This window comes from Macaca thibetana, chromosome 10 (genome assembly GCF_024542745.1).
Source record: "Macaca thibetana thibetana isolate TM-01 chromosome 10, ASM2454274v1, whole genome shotgun sequence".
Classification (NCBI taxonomy): Eukaryota; Metazoa; Chordata; class Mammalia; order Primates; family Cercopithecidae; genus Macaca; species Macaca thibetana.
Window position 1 is genome coordinate 10558819 of NC_065587.1, and position 20439 is coordinate 10579257.

The 20439-nt window shown below is 43.8% G+C and overlaps 1 protein-coding gene across 11 annotated transcripts in view; it reads right to left on the minus strand.

The window, feature by feature from the left end:
- The window catches only part of TNRC6B (trinucleotide repeat containing adaptor 6B), a 284641-nt gene that overhangs the window by 15135 nt on the left and 249067 nt on the right, over nucleotides 1-20439 (minus strand). For all 11 annotated transcript variants that reach the window (XM_050805810.1, XM_050805808.1, XM_050805807.1 and 8 more), the window contains 4 exons: nucleotides 9921-10052; nucleotides 9490-9585; nucleotides 9165-9345; nucleotides 1230-1367 (listed from right to left, as the gene is read on the minus strand). In XM_050805810.1, coding sequence (XP_050661767.1) covers nucleotides 1230-1367; nucleotides 9165-9345; nucleotides 9490-9585; nucleotides 9921-10052 — 547 coding nt within the window. The remainder of the gene's footprint in view (nucleotides 1-1229; nucleotides 1368-9164; nucleotides 9346-9489; nucleotides 9586-9920; nucleotides 10053-20439) is intronic.

Sequence of the window (20439 nt, forward strand, 5' to 3'; positions counted from 1 at the left end):
GACATTTACTTTTCTGGAGCCACTGACAAATCTGGCTCAGAGGTGCATTATGGTGAAGCAGTGGAAAATGAAAAGCTCAATTACTTTGGGGATTGCTAAGGAGATGGGAAAACATGATCTATAAGCTCTAAAAAGGCAACTAGAGATTTTGCCTTTGAGATACCCTCTCACATGCCATTTCATATTTATTATCATGCACCTATCATGTCTTTGGGGACAAGGGGACCTGGTGAATCATCAGCCTAAGGAAGCACTGAAAGCGCCCAAAGCTATAGATGACAGTGGGCTTAGATTATTCAGTCCACAAACAGATTTTACAATTTCAATAAATCACTTTTGACTTCATGCCATGAAACCAAACGATAATGCTCAGGGATGGCAGGCAGAGAGCTCCACGTGGCTATTTCACCGGCCTCCTGGATGGGCTTATTAAAGAGTGGTTTATGAAGGAAACCTGAAAGGCTTCAGACTGAATGACTTGGCTGGGGCTGAGGCCTGCCAGGGCGCTGCAGCAGGAACAGCCAGACACCTATTTATACTTGGTTCTCATGGATACAGTTAAGTCCAAGTGAATTACTGTCAAATGAAACAAACACTGAAACAAAGGCTGAAGGAAGGTTCTGAGACCTTTTATCTGTTTTACAGGAAATGGAGAAGCCCTTACAGAGAGAAATTGAGAGGAAAAGCCGACCAACATCACCACCAAAGCCTGCAATGCCCTTCAACGCTGACTTGCAGACACTATAATTCACATAGAACAAGAAAGCTTTGTGAAAAGTTCAAATCTCATGTATTATGATCTATTAGTCATCTTTCGGAGATTAAAAGACAGGAATTTTTTAAAAAGCTGATAAACTTAATATGGTTCAAACCAACCAACAAGACAGGTATTATTACGATCCCTTGCTCCACAAAACAAAGCAAAACAAACTCAACAAGCTGACCCTGTTCCCTCAGCCAACTTATTAGGGTTTCACCTTGGTGGGTGCCCAAGTTCACTGCTACTACCCTCAATCATGGTAGCTGAAAAATTCTGCTCTCTTTAATTAGAACTAGCACTTTATATTTCTTGTAATTCAACATACACATGACTGTGACCTTCCTCCACAGGCAATCACGGGATTCAGGAGGAAAAGAATACCAAGTTCTGTACTTCAAAACAGTATTATAGAATGTTTCATCAAGACCTGGTGTGAGTTGGGGGCTCTAGCTTTCAGTGCTTCTCTTACCATTTTTGTGCATATTGGCTTCCTGTGTGGCTACAGAGGGCAGCCCCTCCATCATGGAGGTCCACTGTTTAAAGCGAGACTCAGTTCCAGCCTCCTTCCCACCAACCATGCCATAGTCCATGCCGCCAGAGCTGAAGCCTATAAAGGAGAAGACCACATTTTATAAGTCTCTAGCATCAGTACCAAGAGTTCTGAAGCACAGCCCACGAATGCCTTCAAGTGTCATTCAAAGACTAATTCACAGAGTTTCTTCACTCAGAAACAGGTATTTTTGATTCCAAGCTTTGATCTAGGCTCTTGCTCGCTAAGTAAGTGATGTCTCCATGTGAAGGTGTGAAGACATGTATGACTGCCATCGATTAGGTCTGTCTCAGTGCATTCCTGCAGGCCCTTTTTCATTCAGCTGACATTTGTGCCAGACAGGATGCTGGGGCCAGCCACTCTCCAACTGAGATGGAGAAGACTACATCCAGCCAATGTAGTGTAACAGCAGTGACAGAGTTGTAGTCAGGGTATCTCAGGGGAGGAAAGGCTTTGCAGAAGGAACATGTGATCTAGGGCCTAACGTAGCTATTTGGGGAAGTCAAGCAAACCAAGTACAAAGCTCTGACTCTTGATAATCAAGTGTGTTTAGGGAATGGTGACACGTTCAAATGATTCCAATGTTTAGCTAACTCTGGGATGAAGTGAGGCGGAGAGTGCTGGGGGATGGGGAGAAATGAAGAGTCGTGTCATGTAGGGTCTTTATATATTAGGCCAAGGAGTTGGGATCTTTTTTCTCTCTAGGACAAGAGGACAGTGAAAATTTTAAGCATGTTAGAGGATAACTAGTTGTATTTTAGGAAGAGAATTGGCAGCCTGAGCGTGGGGTGGGTGGAGGTCAGGGCAAATCAGAAAGAAAAATTTGAAAGTAGACAGAGCGAGACTCCGTCTCAAAAAAAAAAAAAAAAAAAAAAAAAATTTGAAAGTAGTCTTTTTTTTTTTTTTGAGATGGAGTCTCGCTCTGTTGCCCAGGCTGGAGTGTAGTGGTGCAGTCTCAGCTCACTGCGCTCCGCCTCCTGGGTTCCCGCCATTCTCCTGCCTCAGCCTCCTGAGTAGCTGGGACTACAGGCACCCGCCACAACGCCTGGCTAATTTTTGTACTTTTAGTAGAGACGGTGTTTCGCCATGTTAGCCACGATGGCCTCGATCTCCTGACCTTGTGATCCACCTGTCTCGGCCTCCCAAAGTGCTGGGATGACAGGCATGAGCCACCGTGCCCAGCCGGAAAGTAGTCTTTAAGCAATGAGGAAGACCCCAAAGCTTGAGCAGGTGGGTAGTTCGAGATTCTGAGTTCACTTTGCCATGAGCCCCAGGTAAACTTCAGGGGAAGAGTCTCCATGGGTAACGTTTTCCCAGTTCACAGAGCTGGAGAGCCGGAAGCCACATAGCAGAAGCTAGGTGATGGAGTCTAACAGGGTCCATCATTCATTTGGGTCAGAATGTACGTGACACCTGTTCATAAAAACTCTCAAAAAAGTAAAATAAAGGACTAAAATGATGAAACGGGACAAAAATGAGAATGAGCCACAGGGAGCACAGAGCAGCAGCACAAGCGCAGGCATCCCAGGGAGGCAAGCAAGGCTCCCACTATGGCAGAGCCAAGCTTCTCTGCCCCGAGATGTGCAACTCTAGCCAGGCCAGACTCCACACTATACCCATAAAGGGCCCTCAATTCCATCTATTCAAATCCCACTAGGGGCCCAGGTTGTGTTTTTCCTCCCCTGTGCTTATCCTAGTTGTCTGGGATAGTTTTATGAACACATAATAAATCAAGTAAAAGTTGAATACCTTCCTGACCCATGTGAAAAATGTTGCTATTTATATAAAGAACAGTGTTCTTTCACACTTTGTAACTCAATTTACTAGTTCAAGATGACTTGGGGGGGAGCAGAAATCTTTAGAATGAGATGAAAATATTTCAAATGAAATTATTGTTACTATTATTATTTTGGAGATGGAGACTCTGTCACCCAGTCTGGAGTGCAGTGGCGCGATCTTGGCTCACTGCAACCTCCACCTCCTGGGTTCAAGCAATTCTCCTGCCTCAGCTTCCCGAGTAGCTGGGACTACAGGCGCACCGCAGCCATGCCCAGCTAATTTTTTGTATTTTTAGTAGAGATGGGTTTTCACCCTGTTCGCCAGTCTGGTCTCAAACTCCTGAGCTCAGGCAATCTGCCCATCTCGGCCTCCCAAAGTGCTGGGATTACAGGCATCAGCCACCGTGCCTGGCCTTATATTATTATTATTATTATTATTATTATTATTATTATTTTTGAGATGGAGTCTCGCTGTGTCGCCCAGGCTGGAGTGCACTGGCACGATCTCGGCTCACTGCAAGCTCCGCCTTCTGATGCCATTCTGCCTCAGCCTCCTGAGTAGCTGGGACTACAGGCGCCCGCCACCTCGCCTGGCTAAGTTTTTGTATTTTTTTAGTAGAGATGGGGTTTCACCATGTTAGCCAGGATGGTCTTGATCTCCTGATCTCATGATCCAGCTGCCTCGGCCTCCCAAAGTGCTGGGATTACAGGCATGAGCCACCGTGCCCAGCCTATTATTTTTTTTAAAAAAGAAGAGTCGGAGGCATTTTTTTCTTTCTTTCATCCTAGATAGCAGAAATGTCATTAGACTGGAGGGCAAGGAGGTTGCAAGGAACAAAGGTTTTCTCTGACATAGCCTTAATGGCCTAAGCAGGTTGCTCCTTGGGTAAATTACACTTCTGCCTTTGAAAAAACCAGGCCAAGGTGCTTGGATTCCAGGCTACCTGAAAGCTTAGTTCTAATCATTGAGAAAGAGCTTTTGGAAATAACCTAGGTTTCTGGCAAAGATTAAAATGAATGCTAGCATTATTAAGAAGAGGAGGAACCATTCCTTACACGTTAATTTTCTTTGAAGTTACTCTAAAATTTCTATAAAACCCATAGTAAATTAAATTTCTTTTCTTTTTTTTTTTTTTTTTTTTTTTTTTTTTTTTTGAGACCGAGTCTCACTCTGTCGCCCAGGCTCAAGTGCAGTGGCACAATCTCGGCTCACTGCCACCTTTGCCTACGGGTTTAAGCAATTCTCCTGCCTCAGCCTCCCGAGTAGCTGGGACTACAGGTGCCCACCACCACACCCAGCTGATTTTTTTGTATTTTTAGTAGAGACAGGGTTTCATCATGTTAGCCAGGATGGTCTCAATCTCCTGACCTCGTGAGCTGCCCACCTCAGTCTCTCAAAGTGCTGGGATTACAGGCGTGAGCCACCGTGCCTGGCCAGTGAATTAAATTTCTTTAATTTCAACTGCTTAGAGTTTTTTTGGTGACAAATGAAATGCAGAAAATTAAAGAGTTATAGAAAAAGGGCAAAAAAAGAAAAAAAGAGAAAAAGAAAAGGAAAGAAGGAAAGAAAAAGAATGAGAGAGAGAAAAAGAGAAAGAGAAAGAAAAAGTTAAGCACGCAAGGAAAGAGCTCAGCAGCTCCGAGAACCTTAGAGAAACGGCCACCTTTCTCACTAGAGACTTGGGGATCAAGTACCACCACAGTAGGGCAGTCTCAGCACTGCCTCACTAGGTTTGGTCAGGAAAAATAATCCAAGGGATCAGGGAAAGAATAGGTAAGAAAATTGCCTTGAAAGGTTCCATCTACAAACCCCAAAGTATAAGAGGAAAATTCAGGCGAAGATGTACATAATTTTCTTGGATGTCACGTAGTAACCGGCATGACACTAGGATATGGAGTGTGTCTGGTGGATTTTGATGGAAGGAATTCTGGGACACTGTGCTCTAGTGGCTGCATTAACAAAGAAGAGACAGTGCTTTGCTAGTGACCTTTGGCTATTTACAAGCTATCATACCTCTAAACCCAAGAAAATACTGACTTTATTGTACTTTCCACTATAGCAAAACCAAATTTCCTCAGTCCACCAAGTGGTTTCCCTGAAATTTCCAGCCCACAAACACAGAGCTTTAGCTCAAATTAAGCCATTTAGTTAAGTTCAATGAATATTTATGGACAATGTATTCTGTGCCAGGCCTTGTTAGTAGGAGCTGAGGTACAAGCAGAGATAAGACATGCCCCTTGCCTATCACCTGCTTTTATCATTCACGCAAGGACAACCCTTTGCCTGCCTCATCTGTCCTTGCCAGAATTACTCTCTCTCATCTTCACACACCCTAATTCATGGTCTGTTCATGACTAACATTTGGCTCCGTTCTTACATCCTTGAGGAAATGCTCTTAAATTAACTTGTCCTTATACTGATCTTGCCTTCACTCTTTGTTTACAGTTCTGTTTTCTCCTCTTTTTACTATACATTAAAAAGCAAACTAGTTTCTATAACTATAATTATTTTTTAAAAATCACCCATAATTGGCCATCCTAACACAACTGTTCTAAGTCCAAATTGCAGCATAGATACAATTACTCTTCTGTCATTTTTATAATCTCCAATATTTATACAGCTTTACTTTTCACAGGCACACACCAAATAAATATTATAAATTTTGGTAAATTTTAAACATAAAAAGTGAAATTTTATCAGAAATGCATATTCTAAGAAGATGAATCACTTTGTTTCTAAATGAGTTCAGATATCCACGGTAACCAAGACTCCTTACTATAATGAGAGTTTTCTCTACTATCTTATTTTAAATTTCTTTGTTGACATAAAGCACTAAGAAATCTTACTCATATAAATAAGTAGATGGGAACAGAAGGAGTCTTGTTATAACATGAATTACTTCTCCGAATTTCTTTTAAAGTATATGTTCTTCCCCCTAGCCCAGTAACATAGATACTAAAATATAATTTTTAGATAGGTCATTATCACCTAACAATGCAACTAGGTATTCTTTCTCTCTCCCTCTCTCACTCTCCACCTCGGCCTCCCAAAGTGCTGGGATTACCAGACATGAGCCACTGCACTCAGCCTCAATTAGGTGTATTTTCAATTTTGCTAAAAGGACAGAATTAGAAACCATCTGTTTTACAAAAGAATCAATAAGGATTAGTTAAGCAGTCATTAGGCATTCAAATTCTTAATTTTGAGATAATATAACAAAGAGGCTTTATCAAGACATATTAAGAAACTTTCAATTATTCTTGCTATTCTTTCACCCAGAGGTATCCTTTTTAGTTCAACACACTTAGCATCAGGAAAACTGAAATACTGTTCATTTCATTACATCTTTGGCATTTTATTAGAAAAAAAATTTTAATTTCTATATATGCTTTAAATATATTTTCATCAAATAATCTATTCAAAACAGGCAGCCAAATCTAACTTTCAGTCCTAAAATGTATTCTTCAATTCAAATAAATGTAATCATGCTAACTAAGGAAAAAATTTTTTATTTTTGAGATGGAGTCTTACTCTGTTGCCAGGCTGGAGTGCAGTGGCATGATCTCAGCTCACCGCAACCTCTGCTGCCTGGGTTCAAGCTATTTTCCTGCCTCAGCCACCCGAGTAACTGGGATTACAGGCGCCTGCCACCACGTCCGGTTAATATTTTGTATTTTTAGCAGAAACGGGGTTTCACCACGTTGGAGGCTGGTCTTGAACTTCTGACCTTAAGTGATCTGCCCTCCTCAGCCTCCCAAAGTGCTGGGATTACAGGTGTGAGCCACCGTGCCCAGTCAGGAAGATTGTAAGTGAAATAAATGACAAAACATATCTATCTTATAAGGCAGATTATAAATGGTCAGGTCACAATTAAAATGAGACCTAAAAATATTTATTTATCTATTGTTTAAGAAGTTAACAAATATAGAAACAAGCTAATAAGTCAATACTTCTCTTTAATATGGAATATAATGCATAGCTAAATTTACAAGTTACTTATGAAACAGGAGTATGACAAAAATCATAAAATTTCTTCAGTAAATGTGTATATATGTGTATGCTTAACTCTGATCCTTTAGCCGTTTGAAATAAGAATCGGCCGGGTGCAGTGGCTCACGCCTGTAATTCCAGCACTTTGGGAGGCCACGACAGGTGGATCACCTGAGGTCAGGAGTTCAAGACCAGCCTGACCAACATGGTGAAACTCCAACTCTACTATACAAAAATTAGCTGGGAGTGGTGGCATGTGCCTGTGATCCCATCTACTCAAGAGGCTGAGGCAGGAGAATCGCTTGAACCAGGGAGGTGGAGGTTGCGGGAGGTGGAGGTTGGGCAACAGAGTGAGACTCTGCCTCAAAAAAAAAGAAGGAAATCCAGCATAGGACACCTTTGTTAGTAATTAAGGGAGGCTCCCCCATGTTTGGTACTCTGGTGTTCTTCAGCCCAGATGAGCACAGAGCTGACCTTCTTCTGTATCAAGTGCAAGAAGTTATTTCGAATTTAAGTCAGTTATCAGGCAGATCATCTTTAAGAATGAAAACAGTTGGTGGAAGCTGAGGATCTACAAAGTAATTCCGTTAAAATACCCAGATCAAGAACACCTTGAAGTCTTTGCTCACCCCCTGCATGTGCAGTAGGAGGATCACGGGGTTGGCGCATAGTCAGCCACTGTCATTTGTCCAGGGTCACACTGTCACCTAGAACCAGCAATTTCATGTCTTCCCAAGTCTTTTTTTTTTTTTTTTTGAGATGAGGTCTCACTCTGTCGCCCATGCGGGAGTGCAGTGGCGCAATCTGAGCTCACTACAACCTCCGCCTCCCTGGTTCAAATGATTCTCCTGCCTCAGCCTCCCCAGTAGCTGGGATTACAGGTGTGTGCCACCACACCCGGCTAATTTTTGTATTTTTTTTTTTTTTTTTTTTCAGACAGAGTCTCGCTCTGTCGCCCAGGCTGGAGTGCAGTGGCGCGATCTCAGCTCACTGCAAGCTCCGCCTCCCGGGTTTACACCATTCTCCTGCCTCAGCCTCCTGAGCAGCTGGGACTACAGGCGCCCGCCACCACGCCCAGCTAATTTCTTTTTGTATTTTTAGTAGAGACAAGGTTTCACCGTATTAGCCAGGATGGACTCGATCTCCTGACCTCGTGATCCGCTTGCCTCTGCCTCCCAAACTGCTGGGATTACAGGCATGAGCCACTGCGCCCGGCAATTTTTGTATTTTTAGTAGGGATGGGGTTTCACTATGTTGGCCAGGCTGGTCCTGAACTCCTGACCTCGTGATCTGCGTGCCTCAGCCTCCCAAACTGCTGGGATTACAGGTGTGAGTCACCGCACCCGGCCCAACTCTTGTTTTTTGAGTGTGCATAGAACAGTATCTACTTTACAAGATAAATTCTAAATGTTGTCAGTTTGAGACGAAACTATGATGGTGTGTGGTATCTTTTCCATTTTTAAATTTTATTTTGAAATCACTGTTTCCTCACCAATTAGATTCTGCTTACAGCATGTTTTCCAGTTCTGAAAGAGCTATGATTTGCCTGCCAAAAAAGTCTTGAAGAATGTTAAAGGCATAACCTTACTTGTTCTATTTAAATCAGATGAAATACTAACACCAGATGAATTCGTATCAATCTGCATTATAATTTTAGTTCATTTTTTGATAGAAGGCAATTGTATTAATATGAGTATACTAAAACATTTCAAACTAGTACATATTTTAACAGATCATAACCTCAGCCATGTGTACCACTCACAGCACGCACAAGCGTTTAAACAGGGTTTTAAAAATTCCTGGCGGTAGGAGAGCAGTTTGCCATTCACACACATATATTGAAAGACTGCTTTGAAGCCAGAGAAGTTAGAGGCCTGTCTCGGCTATTTAGTAACCATGTGGTGAGCTTTGGAAACCCACTGAAACTCAAGAAGCCTCAGATGGCTCATGTGTAAACCAGGGGTAAGAATATTTACCTACCTTGTACAGCTGACATAAAAACGGAGGGTAATGCAGGCGCAACCCCTATCACAGGCCTGGAGGGGTAGATTTCTAAAAAGGTAATTTTCTCTACTAACAACTTACCAGAACCATATCCAGGTATTGGCCCTTTGGTTTGAAGGTCTGGGAGCCCCACATTCAATGCATTGGGTACCATGTTGTCCAGATGCGGCTTGGGTCCAGCAGCAGGATGAGAGGGCGAGTGCTTCATGCCCGGCTGCCTCTGCTGCTGCTGCTGCTGCAGTGCACTCACCATTCGAGCCAGCTGTGAGCCAAGAGAGATGGACACGTGATAAGCACAGCCCCGAACTTCCCAGGAAGAGACTGTGCCTGGTTCTTTGCCATGAGAGGCTAAGCCGGGATGTACTCCTCAAACACAACACTGGAGGGACCCTGTCCACCCACGTACCTGCTGCTCTTGCTGTTGGCGTACAGCTTGAGAAATCTTTCTCTGGTTCTGTAACAACTGCTGCTGTTGCTGCTGCTGCAAGAGAAGCTGACATGCCTACAAAACAAGGGGGATAGACAGAGAACCAAAGTTTCCTGAGACTGATTGACTGAGGACACCTAAAGGGTCTGTGTACTGACATACAGGTCACACAATTCTAAAGTATCCAGGAGGGAAGTAACACCAAATTCCTGGTCTCCTGGTTACATTTTCCTCCAGTTGAGTGACAACCCTTAAGCACACTCCATAGTCTGCCTAGAAGTGTGGACTAGCACCCTTTGAACATAGAAAGTGGCAAAGACGTGGGAAGCAAATCAAAGCTAAAGAGAAAAAAAAAAAAAAAAAAAAAGCAAATGACCTTTTCAGCCACAGGAAGAAAATCTGCTACTTACCAACTGAAACTGGGGAATTTGTGGAAGCTGGCTCAGCATGGCAATTTGTTGAGGAGATAACTGGGGCCCCACATTGAAAAGACCTGGACTCAGGCCACTGTTGGGAAACTGCTTGAGCATTGAGGCAGAAACCTAGCCAAAAAAATAAAAAAGAAAGAAGAGAAACGGAACCTTCAGAATGTATCAAAATAAAATGGTTTTTCTGTGAGAAGAATCTTGATGAATCTAAAGCAAGTGTTCTCAAACTTTTCTGTGAAAAATATGTTAACAGGAAAAATACACTGAAGTGTTAACAATGATTATCTTGGAGCAGTGAGATTACAAGAGTTTTTAAATTTTCTTCTTAGATTTTCCAATTTTCTACAGTAAAAAGCATAAATTTTATATTCAGGAAAACATCTTCAAGAAAAAAAAAACTGATGACAATATGGCTTTTTATCCAACTGAGAAATTATTACTGGAAATGTGCCATAAAACAAAACATGCTACATTGCATAAAGCTAATAAATAATACTTACGTGACAGTATTTCTGTGATACAAATAAGACAAATGTATTAACTTGTAAATAGGAGACATGAGTTTCAACTCATGGCTTCTGATAGCTAACACCCACAGAGTGGCAGTGTAAAAAAACAGCCAGCATAAAAGAACCTGGAAGGTCAACGGCCTGGCAGGGTCCTTCTCCGTGTTCTCAGGAGTAGGCTGCAGGAAGCTCTGCTGACAGAGGATTCCCTCCCATCTTTGGTTTGCTCCTCTAAGATGACTTAAGTAAGCAGAAATGAGTTTCCCTGCACCCTCATCTACTGAACCCACTGGACTGGTTGGGGCCATGGAGAACAAACTTAAGCACGTGCCCATGAGTGCCAAGTAGTGTAGCACACTGGTCAAGAGTTTAGTCCTACAGGCTGGGCACAGTGGCTCATGCCTGTTAAATCCCAGCAGATTGGGAGAATTGTTTGTGCCTAGGAGATTGAGAACACCTCGGCAACGCAACAAGATCCCATCTCTTTGAAAAAAAAAAAAAAAAAAAAAAAAAAAAGACTTTAGAGCCGGGTGTGGTGGCTCGTGCCTATAATCCCAGCACTTCAGGAGGCCAAGGTGGGTGGATCACCTGAGGTCGAGAGTTTGAGACCAGCCTGACCAACATGCAGAAACCCCGTCCCTATTAAAAATACAAAATTAGCTGGGCGTGATGGCGCATGCCTGTAATCCCAGTTACTCAGGAGGCTGAGGCAGGGGAATCACCTCAACCTGGGAGGCAGAGGTTGTGGTGAGCCAAGATCGTGCCATTGCATTCCAGCCTGGGCAACAAGAGTGAAATTCTGTCTCAAAAAAAAAAAAAAAAAAAAGACTTTAGTTCTAGAGGCAGTCTGCCTGGGTTTGTAATCCCAGCTCTGCCTGCCTCCCCAATTTTTATTTTTTTTGGGACAGGGTCTCACTCTGTTACCCAGGCTGGAATGCAGTGGCATGATCATGGCTCACTGCAGCCCTGACCTCCCGGCTGGTCTCAAACTCCTGGGCTCAAGCCATCCTCTCAAAGTGCTGTGATTACAAATATGAGCCACTGCTCCCAGCCCAGCTCTGCCATTTCTAAGCTGACTCAGAGCAAGTTACTTATTTAGCCTTTCTGACCCTTACTTTCCTGATCTCCAACTGGAATGACAACAATATTAACTTCAGTCATTAGATTTTATGAGTTAATCCATGTCAGATGCTTAGAGATTATAATGTTCACATTATTCCACAGGCTGGTTATTCAAATGTCTTCAGACAATGATTACAGTTCCCTTGCGTCTCATCTTCAGATTCAATATGATCAGTTCTTTCACCTATATCTCCTTCCATTTCTCAGTGAAGAGCCAAGAACAGAAAGGTATTTTCTACAGTAGTTCAACACCAAGCAGACCCGGCCATTCCTAACCATTCTGTTAAAACCTGTGCTTTCACTAATAATGCCTAAGATGTCACTTTCTCTGGTGATCATAACTCCTGATTCACACACTAAGCGTAATGTTAGTTAAAATCTATAATATTTAAAAATATGCTTTTGTTCCTTCATGTAATATTTAACCCATGTAGCTGGGTTTTATTTTATTTTTTTAGATGGAGTTTCACTCTGTCACCCAGGCTGGAGTGCAGTGGCGTGATCTCACCTCATTGCAGCCTCCACCCCCTGGGTTCAAGTGATTCTTCTGCCTCAGCCTCCCGAGTAGCTGGGACTACAGGAGCGTGCCACCACACCCAGCTATTTTTTGTATTTGTAGTAGAGACGGGGTTTCACCATATTGGCCAGGCAGGTCTTGAACTCCAGACTTCGTGATCCGCCCGCCTTGGCCTCCCAAAGCACTGGGATTACAGGCATGAGCCACTGCACCTGGCCTTCAGCTTTTTTTTTTTTTTTTTTTTTTTTTTTTTTTGAGACGGAGTCTTGCTGTGTCGCCCAGGCTAGAGTGCAGTGGCACAATCTCGGCTCACTGCAAGCTCCGACTCCCAGGTTCACGCCATTCTCCTGCCTCAGCCTCCCGATTAGCTGGGACTACAGGCGCCCGCCACTGTGCCCGGCTAATTTTTTCTATTTTTTAGTAGAGACGGGGTTTCACCATGGTCTCGATCTCCTGACCTTGTGATCCGCCCGCCTCGGCCTCCCAAAGTGCTGGGATTACAGGCGTGAGCCACCGCGCCCGGCCCCAGCTTTTTATAAATTGATTTTTTATTTGAGCTTAAGACCTTACATATATCTTTATGAGCATGGCATATAGAAGATGCTCCATAAATATCTATTAAATGAATGAACCTCTATCATATTTAACTTCACAGTCACCCCACCAAGTTCTTGTTGATCCTATTATTCTACTTATTCCCAGTTTGTGTTCCCCCATCCCATCACGGATGGGAATGCTGAACTTGATAAAGCTGAGGATAATCTAATCATATGCCACTAAAGCTTCCTTCCAATATGAAGCCATCAGCCTGAGAATCGTCAGTTACTAATCTACACAACTGTTTTAATGTTTAGCCAATATATTTCTATCTCGTCCAAAACAGCTTGTCAAACGGCCTGTTAAAGTAGAATACAACAGCTCTATTATTATTCTATGCCAGCATTTTTACCAATGAAGGGAATGCATGAAAACTTGTTAGCAAACTATGATTATTGATTACTGCCATATGTACTCAAAAGCAATCTTTTTGATAATCTAGATTCTCTCCTGGAACTGGGACCAAATTCATCGATCTTTCAGCTACTTTTTTCTTATTTCTCCTTTCAGAAAACATTTAAAAAATTTCCCCAGGCTGGACACGGTGGCTGACGTCTGTAATCCCAAGCACTTTGGGAAGCCGAGTTGGGTGAGGATCACTTGAGGCTAGGAGTTTGAGGCCAGCTTGGCCAACATGGCAAAACCCTATCTCTACTAAAAATACAAAAATTAGCGGGGCGTGGTGGCAAGCGCCTATAATCCCAGCTACTCAGGAGGCTGAGGCACAAGACTCGCTTGAACCCAGGTGGCAGAGGTTGCAGCAAGCAAAGATCGTGCCACTGCACTCCAGCCTGGACGCCAGAGAGAAACACCAAAAAACAAACAAACAAACAAAAAACACAAAAGGCCGGGCGCGGTGGCTCATGCCTGTAATCCCAGCATCTTGGGAGGCCGAGACGGGCGGTTCACGAGGTCAGGAGATCGTAACCATCCTGGCTAACGTGGTGAAACCCTGTCTCTACTACAAATACAAAAAAAAATTAGCCATGCGTGGTGGCAGGCGCCTGTAGTCCCAGCTACTCGGGAGGCTGAGGCAGGAGAATCGCTTGAACCCGGGAGGCAGAGCTTGCAGTGAGCCGAGATCGCGCCACCGCACTCCAGCCTGGGCGACAGAGGGAGACTCCGTCTCAAAAAAAAAAAAAAAAGGAGGCCGGGCGCGGTGGCTCACGCCTGTAATCCCAGCCCTTTGGGAGGCCGAGGCGGGCGGATCACAAGGTCAGGAGATCGAGACCATGGTGAAACCCCGTCTCTACTAAAAATAGAAAAAATTAGCCTGGCGCAGTGGCGGGCGCCTGTAGTCTCAGCTACTCGGGAGGCTGAGGCAGGAGAATGGCGTGAACCCGGGAGGCGGAGCTTGCAGTGAGCCGAGATCACACCACTGCACTCCAGCCTGGGCGACACAGCAAGACTCCGTCTCAAAAAAAAAAAGAAAAAAAAAAAATTCACCATTCTCCTCACCTTTTTATAGTGGAGGGGTGCTTCTTTCCCATTTCTGATCTGAGGCTCCACACAGAAGACATCCACCTTTATTTTATCAGAGCACTCTAGGCCTCTTTTCCCTCCTTGGAAGCAAGCCTGGAGAGAGGACCGCCCCATTCCAGTGACTCTGGGTTAAGGCTGGAATTCGGTATTAGGAAGTGCACACGTTTGCCGGTATCTGCTCTATTGGTAGTAAAGGGGGTACTGTGGCCCCAATATGTTTTCCTCTTTTGCCTTAAACATTCAGAATGTGGGCAGGAAAGATGGGTGTTAAACTCCCCTTGAAGACTCCCAGCATTCCTCAAAAATCACAGACGGGGATTCTCTTCACAAATTCCTACTCTGCTCTAGGATCTGTCATTTGGTTTGAATACCCTTCTTCTTAATAGAAAAGACAAAAGCAACAAAAATTTTATCTCCACTCTGTAATCCCTGGGCATTATACAACTAGTCCAAGGCAATGACTCCTTTCCTAGTCACCAAACTGCACCAAACCAAATGCTAAAAGGTTCTTTTAATCTACCTACTTTTTTTGCAGGTCTCAGTTTACTCTGCGTTTAACTCACACTTGCTTTTACTCTTACTATCCATCTTCTGAAAATGTCCCACTATAAACTAAGTTAATCAGAAAGCTTCCCCATCCCCATTGCATCTTCTCATTTTATCATTCTTTGGCATCGCGGTCAGAGGTAAACTCCTCAGTTTCCTAATACTTTTGAGCCACCATCTCTGTTACATTCTCAAGAACACAGGCCTATCTTTTCTTTTTTTTTTTTTTGGAAATGGAGTCTCGCTCTGTCTCCCAGGCTGGAGTGCAATGGCATGATCTCGGCTCACTGCAATCACCACCTTCCAGGCTCAAGCAATTCTCCTGCCTTCGCCTCCTGTGTAACTGGGATTACGGGTGCCCGCCACCACACCTGGCGTTTTTGTATTTTTAATATAGGCAGGGTTTCACCATGTTGGCCAGGCTGGTCTTGAACTCCTAACCTCAAGTGATCCACCCACCTCGGACTCCGAAAGTGCTGGGATTACAGGCGTGAGCCACTGCGCCTGGCCTATCTTTTCTTTGACACTCTTTTAGTCTATGAACATTTGACCAAGTTTAGGTTTCCTGTACTTGGCTCACCAGCTCATTTTCTCTCAAGATCTGTCACTTTCACTCTACCCATCAATTCTGTCATTTTGGAAAGTACTCTAATTTCAGTAATAGTTCTCCCAGCTGCTTCCTCTCTATCCTCTAAGAGATGTTGAGTGTTACCAACCAATTTAAAAATCTGTTTGACTTTCTATTTTAACAGCTGTACTCCAAGCAGACGTGAGCACCAAGTGAGCACACCACTACAGGGCATGCTGCCTCTGCACCGGTTTTAGGGCGAGCATAAGGAACACGTCCTCCACAACTTCCCCCAAATAACAACTCCTCTTCATCTCTGCTTTGAATTCACACAAAATGTCACCAGTGTGACTTAACTTACTGTCTCTGATATACTAATTTTGAACTCAGTATAATTTGAGTCTGGGGGAAAGGAGGGTGAGTATAGATATATTCTGTCCTAACAAAACCATGTTCCAAACTGGCCTCTTATCCCACTATACCTCAATGACCCATAAAATCATATGTACCACCTTCAGTGTGAATCCTAAATTCATTTGCATTAGCAACTGCATTTGGTTACATAGTGTTCCCCATAAATTCACGCCCACTGGGAACCTCAGAAGGTGATCTCATTTGGAAATAGGGTCTTTGTAGATGCACTCAAGTTTAAGACAAAGTCATATTGGATCAGGGTGGGCCCTAATCTATTAACTGGTGTCCTCATATGAAGAGAGAAATTTTGAGACAGAGAAGAAAAAGCCATGTGAAGATAGACACAGGGGAGAACACCAGATGATGACGGAGGCAGACAGTGGTGATTTCAGACTGAAATCCTCCAAAACTGAGCTAAGGTTGATTGATGGACTGATTTTTTGAGACTGGGTCTCACTCTGTTGTCCAGACTGGAGAGCAGTGGCGTGATCATGGCTCACTGCAGTCTCGACTTCTTGGGCTCAGGTGATTTTCCCAACTTAGCCTCCTGAACCACTGAGACTACAGGCAGGCACCACCATGCCTGGCTAATTTTTTTTTTTTTTTTTTTTTTTTTTGAGACGGAGTCAGGCTCTGTCGCCCAGGCTGGAGTGCACTGGCCAGATCTCAGCTCACTGCAAGCTCCGCCTCCCGGGTTCACGCCATTCTCCTGCCTCAGCCTCCCAAGTAGCTGGGACTACAGGCGCCCGCCACCTCGCCTGGCTAGTTTTTTGTATTTTTTTTAGTAGAGACGGAGTTTCACCGTGTTAGCCAGGATGGTCTCGATCTCCTGACCTCGTGATCCGCCCATCTCGGCCTCCCAAAGTGCTGGGATTACAGGCTTGAGCCACCGTGCCCGGCCTTTTTTTTTTTTTTTTTTTTTTTTTTTTTGGTAGAGATGGGGTTTTGCCATTTTGTCCAGGCTTGTCTCGAACTCCTGGGCTCAAGTGCTTGTCTCAGTCTCTCAAAGCGCTGGGAGTACAAGTGTGAGCCACTGTGCCTGGACTTTTTTTTTTTTTCAGGTAGAGCAGACACTTTGGTCATAAAGAGATCTGCAGCACCCAAGTCTCTCACACAAAGTTAACTGCACTTTCCCAACAATTCCACTTTTGAAATCACTCTTGATATGCATCTTCCCACGACTTGATGTATATTAACTGAGCTCAAAATACATGCCCGGCACAGCTCTTGATGCTCAGGCTCCAGTAGTGAACACAGCAGGCCCAGACCCTGCCGCTGTGAAGCTTATTACACTCCTAGGGGCAGGGCAGACAAGGAGCAAGCGTGGGAGAGACAGTAACAGGGCAAGAACCCATTATTCCCCACCACCACCCCGTCCCCACCCCCCCATCAAGCATTTCTACTACTCAAAATTAGCTAAAGAAACCACCAAAGTAAAACCTGCCCGTGACCCAGCAGTACCATTGAGAAATTCATCCTGGGAGACAAATATGAGACTATTATAGCAGGCCAGGAGTGGTGGCTCATGCCTGTAACCCCAGCATTTTGGGAGGCCAAGGCGGGCAGATAACGTGAGGCCAGGAATTCGAGACCAGACTGGCCAACATGGTGAAATCCCATCTCTACTAAAAATACAAAAAGTAGCCAGGCATGGTGGTGGGCAGATGTAGTTCCAGCTACTCAGGAGGCTGAGGCAGGAGAATTGCTTGAACCCAGGACGTAGAGGTTGCAGTGAGCCGCAATCACACCACTGCATTCCAGCCTAGGCAATAGAGGGAGACTCTAAAAAAAGAATATTACAGCAGCACTGCTCATAACAACAAAAATCTAGTAACAATCCAAATGTCTATGAACAGTAGACTTGGTAGTAGAATAGGTAAACAGTCATATAATGGAATACCATATGAACCATAGCTGCCCAAATCCACATAGGAATATATTTGAAATAATACAAGTAAAAATAAAACAACAAAAGGAGGAGGCTCTATACTATATGGTTTCATTAAAGTGCAAAAAAGGCAAAATGAAAACAACATATTGTTTAAAGACAGAGACACACACACAGAAAGAGTATAAAGAAAAGCACAGGAAAGTGATCTTTAGAAGCCACCAGTTCATATGTTTCATAAACTGACAATGTTAGAGACAATAAAAGTTTAATTTTTGAGAAATGCCTATCCCAGCCTTGCTGAACTTTCTTAGGATTGCAAATGTACTGTCCCTCTCCAAAGAATACAGAAGGACCAGGGAGAAGCGCCACTAGGCTCAAGGCAAACAGCTGTTCACACCTGGGCTGCAGAGGAATCTCGGTGGTGCAGGTCTGCACATTCTCCATTTCAGGGAGTTAATTATTCTGGCTTAAAAGCCCTTCAATCTCCAGCTGGATTGGAGAAAGTGAAGATCTTGGTGCAATCAATATGGCATTTAACAAAGCATTGCAGGTGCAAAATGACAGCAATTTAAAGTCAGGACAAAAGCCTGCTGGAATATGTTACTTTCTCAATACTGTATTTGAGTTACAGGAGGAAAAAGGCATGGTAGAAACCCAAGGCCTGGGACATTTGTAACAAATCCTAGAGATAAGTTTCAGTGTCTTTTTTTTTTTTTTTTTTTTTGAGACAGAGTCTCACTCTGTCACCCAGGCTGGAGTGCAGTGGCACAATCTCGGCTCACTGCAACCTCTACGTCCTGGGTTCAAGCGATTCTCTTGCCTCAGCCTCCTGAGTAGCTGGGATGACAGACAGGTGTGCACCACCATGCCTGGATAATTTTTATATTTTTAGTAGAGATGGGGTTTCACCATGTTGGCCAGGCTGGTCCCGAACTCCTGATCTCGGGTGATCCAACTGCCTCGGCCTCCCAAAGTGCTGGGATTAAGGCATGAGCCCTCATGCCGGGCCTCAGCATCTTTTATGTTTACATTAACTACTGATTGCCCCTATAATGTGGTCAAAATGAATATAAAATCTGATATTTATCAAAATCTTTTAAACTATTCATGTGTTTTGACCCAGAAATTTCATTTTGGGCAACTCAATTTAGAAAAAATGTGGGCAAAGGTTTATGTATAAGGATTTCTTTGCAGTACTATTTGTAACAGGGAAAAATTAAAAACAATTTAATACTCAACAGTGGGGGGAAGGGAACATTAAATAAATCAAGGTAAATCTAACTGATGAAACATCATTATGATCACCATGAATGCTACATAGCAACAGTCTTCGATGTGGGCTGAAGATACGATTTTGGAATTCAATGCTTAAAGTCATTCCACTGGGTAAGATCACCTGGCAGTGACTACAAATGGTGGGGAGAGGTTCGAAGGTTGAGATCTGGGGCATTCTGCTGAGTAAGTATTGGGAACTTGAGGAGGAACTTGTAAAGGAGATGGAGAAGGAGAGGCAGATGGAGAACCAGTGTAGTAGGTGTCCAAAAGCCAAACGCAGGAAGTGCTTCAGGAAGCAGGGAAACTGTCAAATGCTGCTGATACACCGAGTAAGAAGAGACTGGAGAACAGATCATCATATTATGCAACAAAAAGATCAGAGGCAACTCCTACAAGAGGGTTAATTCCCACTGTCGCTGCCTTACCTGGACTCCTGTACTAGCCCTGCAACTGCTCTCTTTTGCTCTAGTACTCCTGTCATTCAAACATGTCCTCTATATTACTGTCAGTGTTCCCTCCCTCCCTTTCTTTCTCTTTTTTTCTCTCTCTTTTTTTTTTTTTTTTTTGAGACACGGTCTTGCTCTGTTGCCCAGACTGGAGTGCAGTGGCTTGATCATGGTTCACTGCAGCCTCGCCTCCCAGACTCGATCTATCCTCCCACCTCAGTCTCCTGAGTAGCTGGGACTAAAGGTGCACACCACCATGCCTGGATAATTAAAAAAAATTTTTTTTGTAAGCCGGGCACGGTGGCTCATGCCTGTAATCCCAGAACTTTGGGAGGTCAAGAAGGGGTGGATCACTTGAGGTCAAGAGTTCCAGACCAGCCTGGCCAACATGGTGAAACTCCATCTCTACTAAAAATACAAAAATTAACCAGGCGTGATGGTGCGCGCTTGTAACCCCAGCTACTCAGGAGGTTGAGGCACAAGAATCGCTTGAATCCAGGAGGTGGAGGTTGTAGTGAGCTGAGACTGCATCACTGCACTCTAGCTTGGGTGACAGAGAATCTGCCTCAAAAAAATAAAATAAAATAAAATAATTTGTAGAGATGGGGTCTTACTATGTGGTTCAGGCTGGTCTCAAACTTCTGGGCTCAAGCGATCTGCCTGCCTCAGCCTCCCAAAGGGCTGGGAGTGTAGGTGTGAGCCGTTGCACCCAGCATCTTCTAAACCTTAAATTTTTCTACATCACTACTCAGCTGAAAAATCTTTAATAGTATATTGTCTATAGCAGTGGCCAAACTTTAAGTGCACATAAAGATAACATGGTGGTGACTAAGCCCCAAAGCCACCTGCCACAGAAGATTGGAGACCTGGGAACTGTGTCTTTAAGTAGCAGCCCAAATAATGGTTGTAAACCATGTTGAAAAGGATTGGCCTATAGGGCCAAGTCCCAAATCCTAAGCAAAGCAAACACCTTTTCCAAATTTGGTCCCATACTTCTTGTCTAGTTCCTTTCTTTTCTATTCTTTTTTTTTTTTTTTTTTTTTTGAGATGGAGTCTCGCTCTGTCGCCCAGGCTGGAGTGCAGTGGCGCGATCTCAGCTCACTGCAAGCTCCACCTCCCAGGTTCACACCATTCTCC